We start from the raw sequence: 14,152 nt of genomic DNA on the forward strand, positions 1-14,152 counted from the left end.
CTTATGATTCAAAATGATGTCTCCCATCAAAGTTAGTTACAAAAAGCCTTTCAGCTGTCATAATACATATATGGCATATAGTGTATACATATATGGACTAAGGTCATAAAAAGACTTCAGTCTTAGTTGAACATTAGAAATAACTAATCTAAGTAGCTGACAGTGGCTTAACTGCTAGAAATGCATTCTCATGTTTTGTTAAGCATATAGCATTAGCATATTTTGCTAGTATTGTGCTAGCATAGATTGACTGAGTTAATTTAACAGCAAATGGTACTTAATTTTGTCATATTAAATACACATTTTTCAACAATTTTTCCTTGCCAATCTCATACAGTGGAACATCTAAAGTTACAGTAAATGTCCCTGTGTTTCTTCAATTTAAAATTTACAATTATAAAAAAAAAATTGAGCTTCTCAAGTGGCACAAAAATTTGGAATTCTAAATGTATGACTTCAAGAGAGTTGGCACTATATTGCTCAAAATCACACTGTAACCAAGGCACCTGCACTCCAACTCATGTTGACACGTTTAACCTTTAAGAATGTTAAAATGTTACTTGGGGAAAAAAATGCCTGGACAGTTAATGAACGCTGTATGATGGTGAAAGTTTGACCGTGGAATTTCCTCCCAATGGAAAGGTTGTTTTGAAATCGCAATTTCTTTATTTAGTGTCGTGAAAAATCTGATGTCAGCTCACATGGAACTTAATGCTTTCTAATGTCAGTATTTTCAGCTTGAGCCAGATAATAGTACACATTCATCCCACCAGGCCACCAAGCCACATATATACATGGTGTGCCTCAGGGCGCGGTTCGTTTACCTTTAACAAATCACTACTCTTGCTGCACTGAGACAGTTTACGACTGGTCATGTCTGGCTCCTAATGACCAACTAGAAGAAGGTCAAGCTTTGACAAAACAATAGCGGATGCAAAGGTGACTAAAGTCTACTTTAGTCAGCACAAAAAGTCAGCCGGTGTCAGTACCGGGAAGTAAGCGGAAATAAGACGTGTACACAATAATGGCTCGGTTTATCATTCAAGATCCATCCATCCATCCATTTTCTTGACCGCTTATTCCTCACAGGGGTCGCGGGGGGTGCTGGCGCCTATCTCAGCTGGCTCTGGGCAGTAGGCGGGGGACACCCTGGACTGGTTGCCACCCAATCGCAATTTATCATTCAAGAGAAGAATATAATGTCGGAGGCTCCCCCAAAGATGTGTACTTTTACAAGTAGTCACAACACGTGTCTTCATTGTTTGTGGAACCGACATGGCTTCCTTTTGTCATTGTTTTTTTTTCTTTCTTTCTTTCTCCCTCTTCTACCTGTTTCCTTTTCCTCCTCTGGCCATGCTTGCTTCCTCCAGCTGGTCTCAAGCCTCACAGTCGCTCATTCATGTTTTCATCAATAGAACGGCTCACTTTTAGACCGGTGTAGCTTTGTTATTTTGACTGTCTGTGGAAAGGTGCCATGCTTAAAAAAAACAAACACTGTTGGACCACAAAGGATTGAAAAAAATAACACATTTGGTTTTGGACAACTTCTTTCTCCCTAATGATGTTTATTGATTCAACCCTTCACAATGGATTGCATACTTAGACTCTTGTGATTTAGCCTGGTGTTTCTATTGGAACCTGCAGGTAGCAGAGGTGTTAAGTGGAATCTAACCACTGTCCTCATCCTCTGCTTTCAACTGATGTAAATCAACAGTGTCTGAGATAGTCCATTAAGTAGAGCTGAACCCGGTTTTACCTGTCAAAGGTTGTTGCCTGTAGCCAAGCACCTTTTAACAGCTGGCTGGATTACCTCGTTACTGTGTAAAAATTCCACCGGTGATGATATTGCCCCTTAGTGATTCAAACATCTGCTACTACAAATAACCACAAACTTTGTAGCGAATTCGCCCAAGATCTGCACGCAATTTACCTCACATCTTAAATCTTCATCCAGAACATGCACAAAATAAGTTTTTGGAGGTCACGCGAACCTGAGCAATCTTTTCGTGTGGCTTTTCTGCATTACTCCTCCCCAACATCAACAATGGGTATAGCATGGGAGTGTGTTTGACGGCGTCAAGGATTTGTCTGACAAAGCCAAATACTTTCAATAGCCTGCCCTTGGCTTGACAAATGCAGTTTGTTTTTGCTGGTTTTCACCACATGGACCATTCATCTGCTCATTCTTTTGTACATAAACTCACTGTATATAAGCAAGTTAGGGAGTGATTGTATTCATCACTTGAATTTCAAAGGGGATTATGATGACAAGGTTGGTCTGAACCAATATTCACCTCAACTAAAACATGGGATTTCCAACTTCTAGATTGTCTCTATATTGTGATTGTTCATAGGCCAAAAAATAATTTGTCTTTTTGAAGGCAATCCAATACTTAAAAAGCATTCTTCCAGGTCAATATTGACACAGTAGCGCCTCCTGGAAAATTAACTTTCACTTTGGTTGGCATGTCTACCACAATTGAGTGACAAATCAATGAAAACATGAAATGAAAACATGATCAAATGAAAACAAATGAGTTGTGATGTTCGCAATGCGAGCCCAAGGGCACTTGGGCAAAAATGTCTGGCCCCCTTAAGTGGATTAATATGATTCTTATTCTACCAATGAAGTGTAGGCAAATAGAACATATTATTGCGAAGAAAATACACTATATACTTTACTGTTTTGTACAGCTAGATCTCACTTCATACTTGGAAACGATGATTTTTGTTGCGGCAGACCATGTGACTCAACATGACCATATTGTAGGTCCGTGATCGTGTAATGGTACTCAATGGTGTGAATGATTGTTGTGCCGTACTAGAGAGAACACAATGACACCGATGAGAAAAAGGCCATCTAACCTAACACCTGACATTACGACAAATAATCGTGAACGTGAAAGCATAGTGAAAGCACAGCTGCATCCATCTTTGTTTTTGCAATACCACTAAACTGTAGCATTACTGTCTGTTCTGCATTGTTCTCCCATATGAGACATTGAATTGATAGGTAGTCCAACACAGCCGTTTCACTCGGAACAACTCGCCTTCATTTGATCCCAGACTTGATTCCCAGACTTGTGTATAGTACTTGTAATAGTACTTGTAATATTCATGCTCACATTATTGGAAACCTATTTCCATGTTTATTTAGTTGACCACATTGAAAAACAATTGGGGATACCGTAATGCCGGAATTGAATGATCGCCATGGAGATGCTCTGCGTACCATTTCCCATTCCCCTAAAGTATATTCCCAAACTTGAAAGCATGTGCGGCGTGCAGTCCATATTTTCTTTTAAATCATGTGCACTTCACTGCACACTCTTTGAATACAAACTCAAGCACTCAGGTTGTGTGCTTTATTCTCAAGACTGAGGCCGTATAATCACAAAGTAACCAAGAACACAAATAGTCATCGAAACAGGCCAATCATTTCTGCTGCTTTTCCATGACAAACCATGTGGAAATCACGATACCCCTTCTATTATCACTGCAACTCCTATATATTATGTATAAAAAAAATAAACTACCACAAGTGTCGAAGGGCTTTCAAATGAGTTTAAATTGTTGCCATTAAAGTGTGTGAAACTTTCCTGCTGCTTGTATAATCTGCAGCCTAATGTTGGCAGACAAACACATACTTTGGCTGAATTCGAAAGTAGCCACAACCTTGGATGGGATTTCTCTTCAACATTTTGAAAATAAAAGGAACGCCGGGGTGAGGAGGACACGGGCAAGCGAATTAGCACAGTTCTCTAGAATAAATATCCACTTCAAGGCATTACAAGCTGTTTTATAGTACTGGAGTGGATGACGAACTGTGTTTCCATGAGAGGTTCATAGAGCAATGGGAGAAAGAGAGTGGTTTGAGCTTATTACCAGCACTATAATGTTTTGTGTGAATATCAACTCTACTTAACTTAAGACTATATTGATGTGTATTTTAATTTTAATAAGACGAAAGATCTATTTAAGTATTAGCGTTGGTGCTAACATTGCCAAGTAGTGTGTTTAGCATTGTTGTCACGTGACATACAAAAAAAAATCATTACCTCAAGACACAATGTTATAACACCATCCAAATGTCATCGACTTTTTCATATGTGGCAGTTATATACAATTGTTATATACAATTGGTGTTCATTCAAATTTAGGTAAGCATGTTAGCATATTGTATTGTGTTAGCAGGAGGCAATACAGTTGATTTACTCTTCAGACCTCTGTACAAGTTTGTAGCTTACTAGATGATGATATTTAGGAAATGACACAATAGTGTAACATCAAAATGCCAGTTAATGTTAACTGTATAACAGTTTGTTTAACAGTTAATCCAGTATAACAGTTAATCCATTTGTTTGTAGTAGGTGACTAGAATTTTAGCACAAGCATTATTGTTAACATGGTAACCTTTGTGTCCCTATTGTAAAAATGTTAACATTAGACACAATATTCAATTTCTTACACAGATTAACTTCTAAGATTTGCAGTGTGAAAGTAAAATCTTTTTTTTTTTTTTTTAACTCATAGGTGACTGTGTTAGCATTTTAGCAATACAAATTTAAATTATTGCTAAGCTAACGTAGTAACTGTTGTGTTCCAACAGTATTTTTTATTTTTTTTTAACACATCAGTGCTACTGTGTTAGCAAGCCAAAAAGTACTTTGTTTTAGTTTAGCTGTCTCTAGTCTTTACAAGTACATTATTGTATCCTGTGCATCTATTTTTTTTTTCTTTGGTGGAAGTGTCCTTGAGGTGTTCGCTTGTTTTTGTCAAAGGGTGAGTTGTATCAAATGTCCAAGTTGGAATGAAGCACCTTAAAAGCAGTGAATTAGATTAATAGTTAACGTTTTGCGGGTTACTCGCTTAAAAAAAAAGAAAAAGGAAAAAAAAAGAAACACTAATGCATTCTCGTAATGCAGAAACTCACGAGTGTTCTCGTTTCATACAAGGCACGCACGCATGCACAGAGGCACCAGAGGCTGCAAACTGATAAAATAATGAACATTTTGGATGGGAGCAGCTTTTAAGGGAGACGACTTGGTTCGTGTGTCATTATGTTAGCAGCTCGTGGGCACTGGCATGGCACGTCATTCATTCTCAGCTCGTGCACTCTACCCAAGGGGGGAGTCCCATCCCTCACTATCATCATCTTGTACAGTGCATCTATTTGCTCCTGTCACCACTAACCTCGAGGAAGGATGCGCGCTCGTGTTGCTCATAAATTCTGGCCAAGTGAGCAATGCTTGGCCCATTGTGTGCAAACATAAAATGCCTCAAATGCTTTTGCATAAAACTCCATATTTTAATGTGTTACAGTAGATGTAGCATTGAGGTCACGACAAAACAACTCATACATTTCCTGAAACAAAGTGCTGTGGGTGATGGGAGACCTCCACCATAAGGCTTTAGGGTGTTTAAGAGTTGGTCTGAACTTTTTAATTAGTTTTATGACCTCATGTGCTTGTGCCTGTTGTACAGTATGCTTTTATAGACTGCATAAACTTGTGCCTACGAAAGTCTGTGGTGCCTCAAAGGTCAACTAAAGTGCATTGCATGGCTCTGAATTCAGATTTGGTCGATTTGCCAGACTGAATTTAGTTCAATAATATCGGGAATAACAAACTGACACTAAAATAAAAGTTACTGTATTAAGTGTACAGGCAATGTTTTAGGTAACATTTCGACATAGGTAATCAGAACTTCAATATATAAAACCTTAACTTAATAAGCATAATACACCCTTATTCACCTCACACCGTCTACATAAACTGTCACACTTGTCTTGACACAAGTATAAAAAGAAACTGAGTACTAAAGTCATTAAACTGTTTAAATATAAGCTGACCCATGTTGTCCTGTGCGCTCATGAATTTTTCCGAGTATGTCTTCCTACCACATTCCAAGAACATATGCATTAAGGTCATTGACGCCTAAATTGTCTACATGTGTGAATGCAGAAGTGAATAATTTGTCTAATTTGTACAGAGTAAGCGCAATAGAAAATGGATGGATGCATTTTGATCAAATTCCAATTTTTAGAAGGCTGGAGGTGTGAGTAATGTGTAATCTTTGTCCTTTTACTCACAGCTCTGAAGAGGTCCTTCGAGGTGGAGGATGTTGACACGTCAGCTCACTCTTCTCCCGGCTCCAGACGCACAACCAACTCCCCCCACCGCAACGCCATGTCTCCCACCAGCATCTACTACCGCGACCTGGGCACCGCCACCTCTGTTACTAACAACAACAACCTCAACTACACCCAACCTCGCTCCATCATGGGCGGAGGTGGCTCCAAGACACCCGAACCCGTGTCACGCCGCTCAGAGCTGTCCATCGATATCTGCTCCGCACCCAGCAAGCAGTTGGACGCCACAAGTCCCGCATCCACGCGCTTTGCAACCAACAGCGCCCTGAAGCGTCCCGAGGTCCTCGGCCACTCCAGGACACCAGAAATGAGCCACAAGAGGGAGGTCACTTTTGCCAAGACGGACTCCCCGGGGACACGCCGCAACGAAGGCATCAGTAACACCAACGGGACCAGTCGCACCCCAGAACAAAGTCACACCCGCAAGTTTGAGCCTCCAAGTCCCGGGGACATTCGCAAACCCGAGATCAGCATCACCAGAGCTCCGGTGGAGAACAACGGGCACCATCCGGCAGTGCACCACCCGCACCATCCTAATCCTCACCACAACACCATCGTCACCACCTTCCGATGCTCCTCACCAAACCACGCTGGACGTAAATCCCCCAACCCTGACCGTAAGTCCTGCTTAAGCATTTGTATTTTTCCCAAAATGCATTGTTCTCTTCCCATAAACAACACCTAGATTCTTTAGCATTTTGGTGTGTGCATCTCACTCACTTGATAGACTGCCAACAATACGATACATTTGCACTGTTTACACTAGTACTCACAATGTTATCAGTATTCAGCTCTTGGGTGACATTTTTGGATGAATATAAAATAAAATGCACTACAGTAATCCCCACTCCATTGTGGGGTTACATTTCAGACCACCCTGACCGTAAGTGAAATCCACGATATAGAAATAAATAACTACTATACTGTTTTTATAGCATTATAGAACTAATAAAAGTCAGCTTTTTTTTTTTTTTTTTTGCAATCTGACAAACGTATTACCTTATAATATATATCAATATATAATGTATGGGTATCTATTATAAAATGAAATTTGGCAAAAATTCTGTAGGCGTAACAAACAGGATTACAGAGGATGACCTTAAATTGTAAAACTAGGCGGTGCAGGTGACTTCTGAATTATTTCTTCTTCTTCTTTCAAATTCACACCATGCCAGAGTAAGTTGTGTGCCACCATCTAGTGGTCAACAATAGTATAACAGCCATAGTAGATGAGATTTAGAACAACATAAGAATTATTAACTGTCCAAAAAAAAGTCAGAGAAATAGCAGGACCACAAATTTGACCATCTCTAATAATCTGAATACACATCTTCAATTGTTTAGTGTTTCAGTTAAGTTCACCCATAAAGGTAGAACATTTTAGGTTCATCCTGAATTTCACTTGAAAACCGAATATCCCTAACTTTTTGTGAGTCATGGACGTATGAAGCAACATCACCAGATCCCATACAATACAATTTGACAGATTTTTATGCTGGCAACGTACTTTATAGTAGTACATGGGGTCATGTTCAAAATGCGTTCTTAATGAATTCAAATTGTAGCCAAAATGTACTGCTGTTCTTGGACGCATAGCTGCGCTTCTCATACTTCTACCATGACAGGCTCTGGCTACACTCAAAATTGTGCCTCATATCACCAAGACTTGCAAGAGCCTCTTCAGGGTCACTTTGAAGCTGGAACTTATCCCAGCTGGCTGTAGGCGAAAGGCACATTTAGTTTTTTGTTTTTTTCCTGTCCCTAATAGCTGTGTTCCTATCATAATGGGGCATCATAGTGGTGCAGCAAATGGTAGACCACCAATAAACAACAATCAACGCAATTTGGCACAATTATGAAAGTTAACTGTTGACTGGGCTATAGGAAAGTTTGAATCCCACTATAGATTAAAACAAACAAACAAAAACATTAGAATGTTTTCCATTTGGATTCTCTATGTTTTTTTTTTTACTGACATTTCACTTCTTGCTTCTTTTCCACTCACTCCCTCACCACAGCATCACATTCCTGACCAGAAAAATCCAGTAACAAATTGTGTTAAATGTGACGGCTTGCATAGCCCTCAGTAACACAAGCGAGCATGTCTTTTTCCTCGCAGGCCTGTCTGGCATTTATGGTAATCCGCGAACTATAATGATTTGCTATGAAAGCTTAACCTTGGCCATTAGTATTAGTTACACTTTAAATGCTGTTGTAAGGGGGTTGATAAATGCTGGTGTTGTCATACTACTATTAGTTGCTCTGCCAAGTATTTTATATGTTGCTTTCTGGTGAGGATGATGATGAAAGCCGTTTGCCTGTTTATTCCCATTATTCTGGAAGATGAGTTAAGTAACAGGGGCATGGAAAAGGCCCTACAATAACCACAATGCACTTGGCCGGTTGCCTTCCAACATCACTTCCAGACTTCGGCATTGTCATTAGTAACTGTTGCTGTTGACATGACAAAATGACATATGTTGTATATTTGATTATAACACCCTTACTATAAAGACACATATCTGTTTGAAGCATGTCTTGCTTTAGTTTCTCAAAGCTCCTCGAGTTACTTTTAGTGGTTTTACTCCCCTGCAAGAAATAATTATCCAACTTTGCTACTTCTTCTTTAAACAAACCTTTGGCAGAATTTTTGATTGGTCAGCATTGTTAAAATATTTAACTGAACTTTATAGACATGGAAAAAAACATCATAGATTGTTATTGTTATTTGTTGAAAATATAGAATTTAGAAAATATCCAGTTTAACATGCTTTGAATTGCTTATTGGCTTGTTAAAAGCTGAATTGAAGCTGTGTCATTGCAATGGTTGCAACAGTCAAAAAATGCATAATGAAGAAGGAGAAAAAAAAAACAGGTCATAAAAAAAAATCACACTGGTCTAAAAGTCTTTTTTTTTGTGCATAATAAAGATGACTTGACTTGACTTGACTTGACTTGACTTGACTTGACAAGTTGGACCTGAATATACAGAAAGTCCAAGCCAAACTATGAAGAAAAAATGTAAAAAAAAATAAATAAAAAATAAAAAATTATAGTCCGAAAAATATGGAAATCAGACAAAACGTCTTGCAGCAAAATCATGGCCAAGGATGTGTGTGTCCATCTTAGTCATCAAAAATAAATAAATAAATAAATATTAATATAATAATAACATTAAAATAAATCAGTCTCATTCATTCACATACAAAGTGTCCAAAATTAAATATTTCCTCAATCCAAAAAGTCCTTGGGGCAGTATGAGTCTTCTCAATACAAAACTGTCATGAAATAGAATTTCAAAACATTCACAGAGAAATTCTCCCTCTAGATTAAATAAATATTTCAAACGGAACAATTTATAGGTGAGAACATTCTCATGACGCACCTCTACTGTATAAATTTAAGGCTTCTTCTCAAAAACACCTGGCTGTGTTTGTGAGGCGAACACACGTCTACCTAGCAACCAGCCGTAATAACCATAATTTTAAAAATGTTGGCCTTAAGCAGCTGAAGGATCATCCACTTTTTAGTCCCCAAGAAAAATCCAGTCACTCCTTTCAGACTGATTTCATTCACCCCCATTTTTTCCAGTGGAGAGTTCAAACAAAAGGTTCTTGGTCAAATATAGCTCAATGGTCTGGTGTACGGGGAACAAATCTGACCATATAAAGATATAAATCCAAAAGTGTTTTGCATTTTCTTTGGCTTTTATTTTATTTTTTATTTTTTTTACAGACAGTTATACCCTTATTAATTCCTTCTCTACCTATAAAATAATGGTGACACCTTTTGTAAAGCTGGCATGGGATCAATGGGTGGATGGTTTTTACTTGGCAATTATCCAACACCTGATAGCAAAAGCAATACATTTGTCTTGCATACTGTTTGTTTAATATTTCTTACTTTAGGGTACCTCCTCTTGTGACCTTTTAACTCGAGAGGAAATGACATCATGCGTCCCTGACACACACACACACACGAGCGCGCATCCTTCCTTCCTTCCTGCCTTCCGGGTTACGTCAACCTGATTGTTTCCCCCGCCCGGAGGAGCACGTCCTCTTTCCCTCTCGAGGGTCACGTGACCTAAGTTAGTCAGCTTCCGAGCGTGATTCCATCAAAGCGCGGCCAAAGGAACGCTGGGAAGTGTGTGTCAAAGTTCAACATGAAACGTTCCATCATAAGGATTCTCGGTTTCATGTCATCACATTCTTACGATTCCAAACTCACCGTCACAAACTGTGAAGACATAAAGCATCATTTTGATGATACACTTCAAAGGACATAAATGATGATCTGACCAGCACGATGTAGCCTTGAGAGCTCAGAAATGCGTGAGTATCGGATCAACTTGTGTGTATTGGATATCTTATGTTGACCGACAGGCCTGCTGTTCGTCAGTCCATCAAACAGAACCCCTATATTCACTGGCGACGTCCTGCTGTCGTCTAACTGTGCTGTAAAAATAATGTAACAAATGTAATCAAATGGCTGCATTTCTGCATTTTCTTTTCATAAAATATTTTATGGGATTTAGTGCGTATTGCAATTGAAGGCCTATAAGTAGTAAAAAAAAAAACATATTTTAGGTTACTTTAAAGCCATGGAAAACAGGCTGGCTCGGGGGGCCCTGAGGACCGGAATTGAGAAACACTGCTTTAAAGTTATGAAAATAAATGAAAGGAAAATACATACAAACAGTGTGGATACAAAATGAACAACTGAAGTGATGTGGTTGCACAAGTGTGCACACCCTAAGTTATAACGGAATGTGGTTGTGTTCAGAATTAACCAGTCACATTCAAACTCCTGTTAAATGGGAGTCAGTGCACAGTGGCCACCATTTAGCTGTTCTAGTAGACTTTTCCTGATATTTTTTTTTTCTTCTCCCTAGCAGAAGCCTGAAGGTTTTGTGCCAACACTGATGGCTAGCATTTGAACAGGGGTGTGTAGACTTTTTATATCTACTTTAATCTTGTCCCTAGAGGTTGTGCTCTAGCATGGTTGTAGCTCAACTTTCTGGAGCTGCCTCAAGACAACAAACTAGATGGGCGTCTTTGCTACTTTGCTGCCAAGTAATGTTTCATTTTGACTCAATTACTTTATGACATGATTAATCAACATTCAGTTCCATATGATTACAGTATAATGTGTGTATTGTCTGTAATTGTTGCCAAAATTTGAAATACAAGTAATAAATGGTCAAGTATGAGGTGTAGTGGTCATCAAAAAACAAAAACAAAAAAGCTATAATTTCATTCCAGCGCCGTTTCTCAGATGTTTTTCCATATACAAAATAAATTTCATTTGGCTCATATGGAGACCTGAAATGTATCTCGTGTTGCCCAAATAAACATATAATCTTGTGCTGCATTTATTTCCCTAATTGTGGAGTTGTCATGACGGCAACAAGCGGAGCCATTTGTCTCCTCTTTGCGTTGACCTTTTGAAAGTGAGGAGGTGATTGATTAGTTTCTGCCTGCCCAAAGATCACGAAAGGGCACGTGTGTGAACCGACAGACACGCACAGACTCGTTGGCTTGAGATTTGGATTAGCTGTGCTTGATTGCTTTTATTGAGGCACACATACACGCACACAGGAGCGCGCGGCCTCGGGCACAATCCCACTGGAGGTCACGACGGTCGGTAATGACTCGACTTGTGAGCAAAATCATCCGCTTTCTAAAAGCGCCAGTTGAGACATCATCTCGGGTGATTGGAAGACATCGTTTGGCTGCCTAATTAAAAAATAAACACCAAGAAGATGGTTCACATCTGCCTTTTGAGGTCAAGCACATCCCATAGTCTGTAACAAGTGGCAGCTGTCACAAGTCATGTGTACTTTTCCAAACGTGCCACCAGGAGGCAGTGCGACACAGGTGAAACTGAGTAAAACTGGGCAAGCATACATATTGGCACTCTTTTCAGCATGAGAGCAAACATACACAAAGAGATTCAATGCATCCTTATTTAGAAGTTCCATGATGTATTATGAGAAGACTTTATACATAGATTCATATCTTTAGATCAAGTGAGGCTCACGTAAACAAACACACGCGCACAAAGGGCCTCATCCACTCAGGGCTTTTTAGCCCAGATGAGGCGTTCGGAAGTTGAAGTTTACATTGAGCATCTGGGGGAAGTCAGAGGTTAAAGAAGTTTCCCACCACTGCTGCTTGACATTTGTCTTTCTAGGACATTTTGCCAAATCCCAGAACCGCCGTTAAATCCACCCATCCCAACCCCCGTCCCTCCTATTTTCCCACTTTATTACACTTTCTTTTGCCTGCACACATTACTCAGTCACATGCACCACATGCAAAAAGTCCCGTTTTGCCCAAGCAGCTGAAAATGCCACAATTTGTCATTACAATTTGTCTCTCTGTAATCAGACTTTCTCATCTCGAGAAATGAAAAAAAACAAACAAAGAAGTGTAGTCTGGCCCATCCGAGTTTCATTAGGCAAATCGTGGTCACGTTTTCTTTCACTTGATATAATCTTTCTTCAGATAGGCAGGAAAAAGAAAGAAGATAACAAATGGGCATTTCAATGATATAATTAAATTGAGATGTGTGGAAAGCAGAAAGTTGATAATTCACTTGGAAAGTTCATGTGTGGTCAGAACATCTCTGCTAATGATGTTGGGCCTGATGACATGCTGGAGAGACAATAATTGCTGTGTGTATGTGTATGTGTGTTGTGTGGACGGGCAAGCAGATGGTCAGTGCGGCCATCTGCTGACTTGTGCCGACATGAAGAGGTAACAGGGGGATTCGTGTGTGTGTGTGTGTGCGTGTATACATGTGAAGTGAACATATGCTAAAATACCCAAATCAGACAATGTGTTTGTGTCTCTATTATTAGAGTACTTGCACCAGCTTCGATGGCATGGTGAATATACAGTAAAGTTTTCAAAGTTTTCTTTATAGGAATTAATGTAAAGTTAATTTATTAGTTCTATGCATACATTGTTGTCATCAAAATACACATATTTATTAACTGTACACTGGCAATGTTTTAACATTTAACACATTTCAGAGACATTAACAGCTGAAAAGGAAACTGAAAGAAAACAAAAGTAGCCTTACCCTTTAAAGAGGAATGTTTTCAGTGCATAAAAAAAAACATCTTTAAATGATCACAGCTCAAGTCTCATAAGACATTTGAAAATTTACATTAACATTTTACATGGTTTGAACTCTGTTTTGTTTTGTTTGAGGTCGAAGTACAGCCTAACTGTAGCTATGTTATTGACCCTCTTGTGCAACAGCATTTGAGTCTGTCAATCAAACGACACACATCCCATATTTTCGAGCCCAAAAAATATTTCTGCTTAAAGGCTCTTGTAGCTATAAATTAAATCATTCCACCGGCTCGTCACGGGGCTGTCCAACCACGACGAGCGCATTTAGCCACCAGCTAGCTAGCAAGCTAACGGCAGCTCTTCTGGACCTACGGAGCTCCTCATTTCGTGGTGTGTGTCAGTGTGTGAGACAATAACAGAGACACTTCAGTGAATGTCAACCATTTACAGCCGAACAGCCTATTTTTCAAAAATATACCAATCATTTAATGAATGAAACCAAGCTGTTCTCTTCTGGCTAAGCTGTGATAAATGACACTCAAGTGCCATTTTAGTACCAACTACTATTATTTCCAGATCTATAAAGGGAAATCCAAGGGCGCAAACGCTGTTTTGATCTGATCAGAATTTTCCACACAGACAGAAAAAACACTCGCAAACCCTCATCTATTATGGAAACCCTCATCTATTATTGTGCATTTCACACCACATTTCCACAGCAGACGTTTAGCCTTGCCAAAGAAATAAACTTACACAGTTGTGGCCAATAAAAAACAAAACAGAACAATGACTTTGATAAATCATGTGCCCCATAGGAAGACTTGACTGTTAAAGTTCAATAATATAAACCCATAATTCTAATTTTGTGTTGTAATTTGCCAAATCTTTACTTCAACGTTGCACCATTTGGCTCAGAGTT

General features: G+C 39.2%; 1 protein-coding gene across 5 annotated transcripts in view; it reads left to right on the forward strand.

Moving 5' to 3' along the window:
- Positions 1-14,152, forward strand: part of septin9b (septin 9b) — a 66,067-nt gene that overhangs the window by 22,716 nt on the left and 29,199 nt on the right. For all 5 annotated transcript variants that reach the window (XM_077525769.1, XM_077525771.1, XM_077525772.1 and 2 more), the window contains exon 2: positions 6,094-6,768. In XM_077525769.1, the coding sequence (XP_077381895.1) occupies positions 6,094-6,768 (675 nt within the window). The remainder of the gene's footprint in view (positions 1-6,093; positions 6,769-14,152) is intronic.

This window comes from Festucalex cinctus, chromosome 6 (assembly GCF_051991245.1).
Source record: "Festucalex cinctus isolate MCC-2025b chromosome 6, RoL_Fcin_1.0, whole genome shotgun sequence".
NCBI classification, from domain to species: Eukaryota; Metazoa; Chordata; class Actinopteri; order Syngnathiformes; family Syngnathidae; genus Festucalex; species Festucalex cinctus.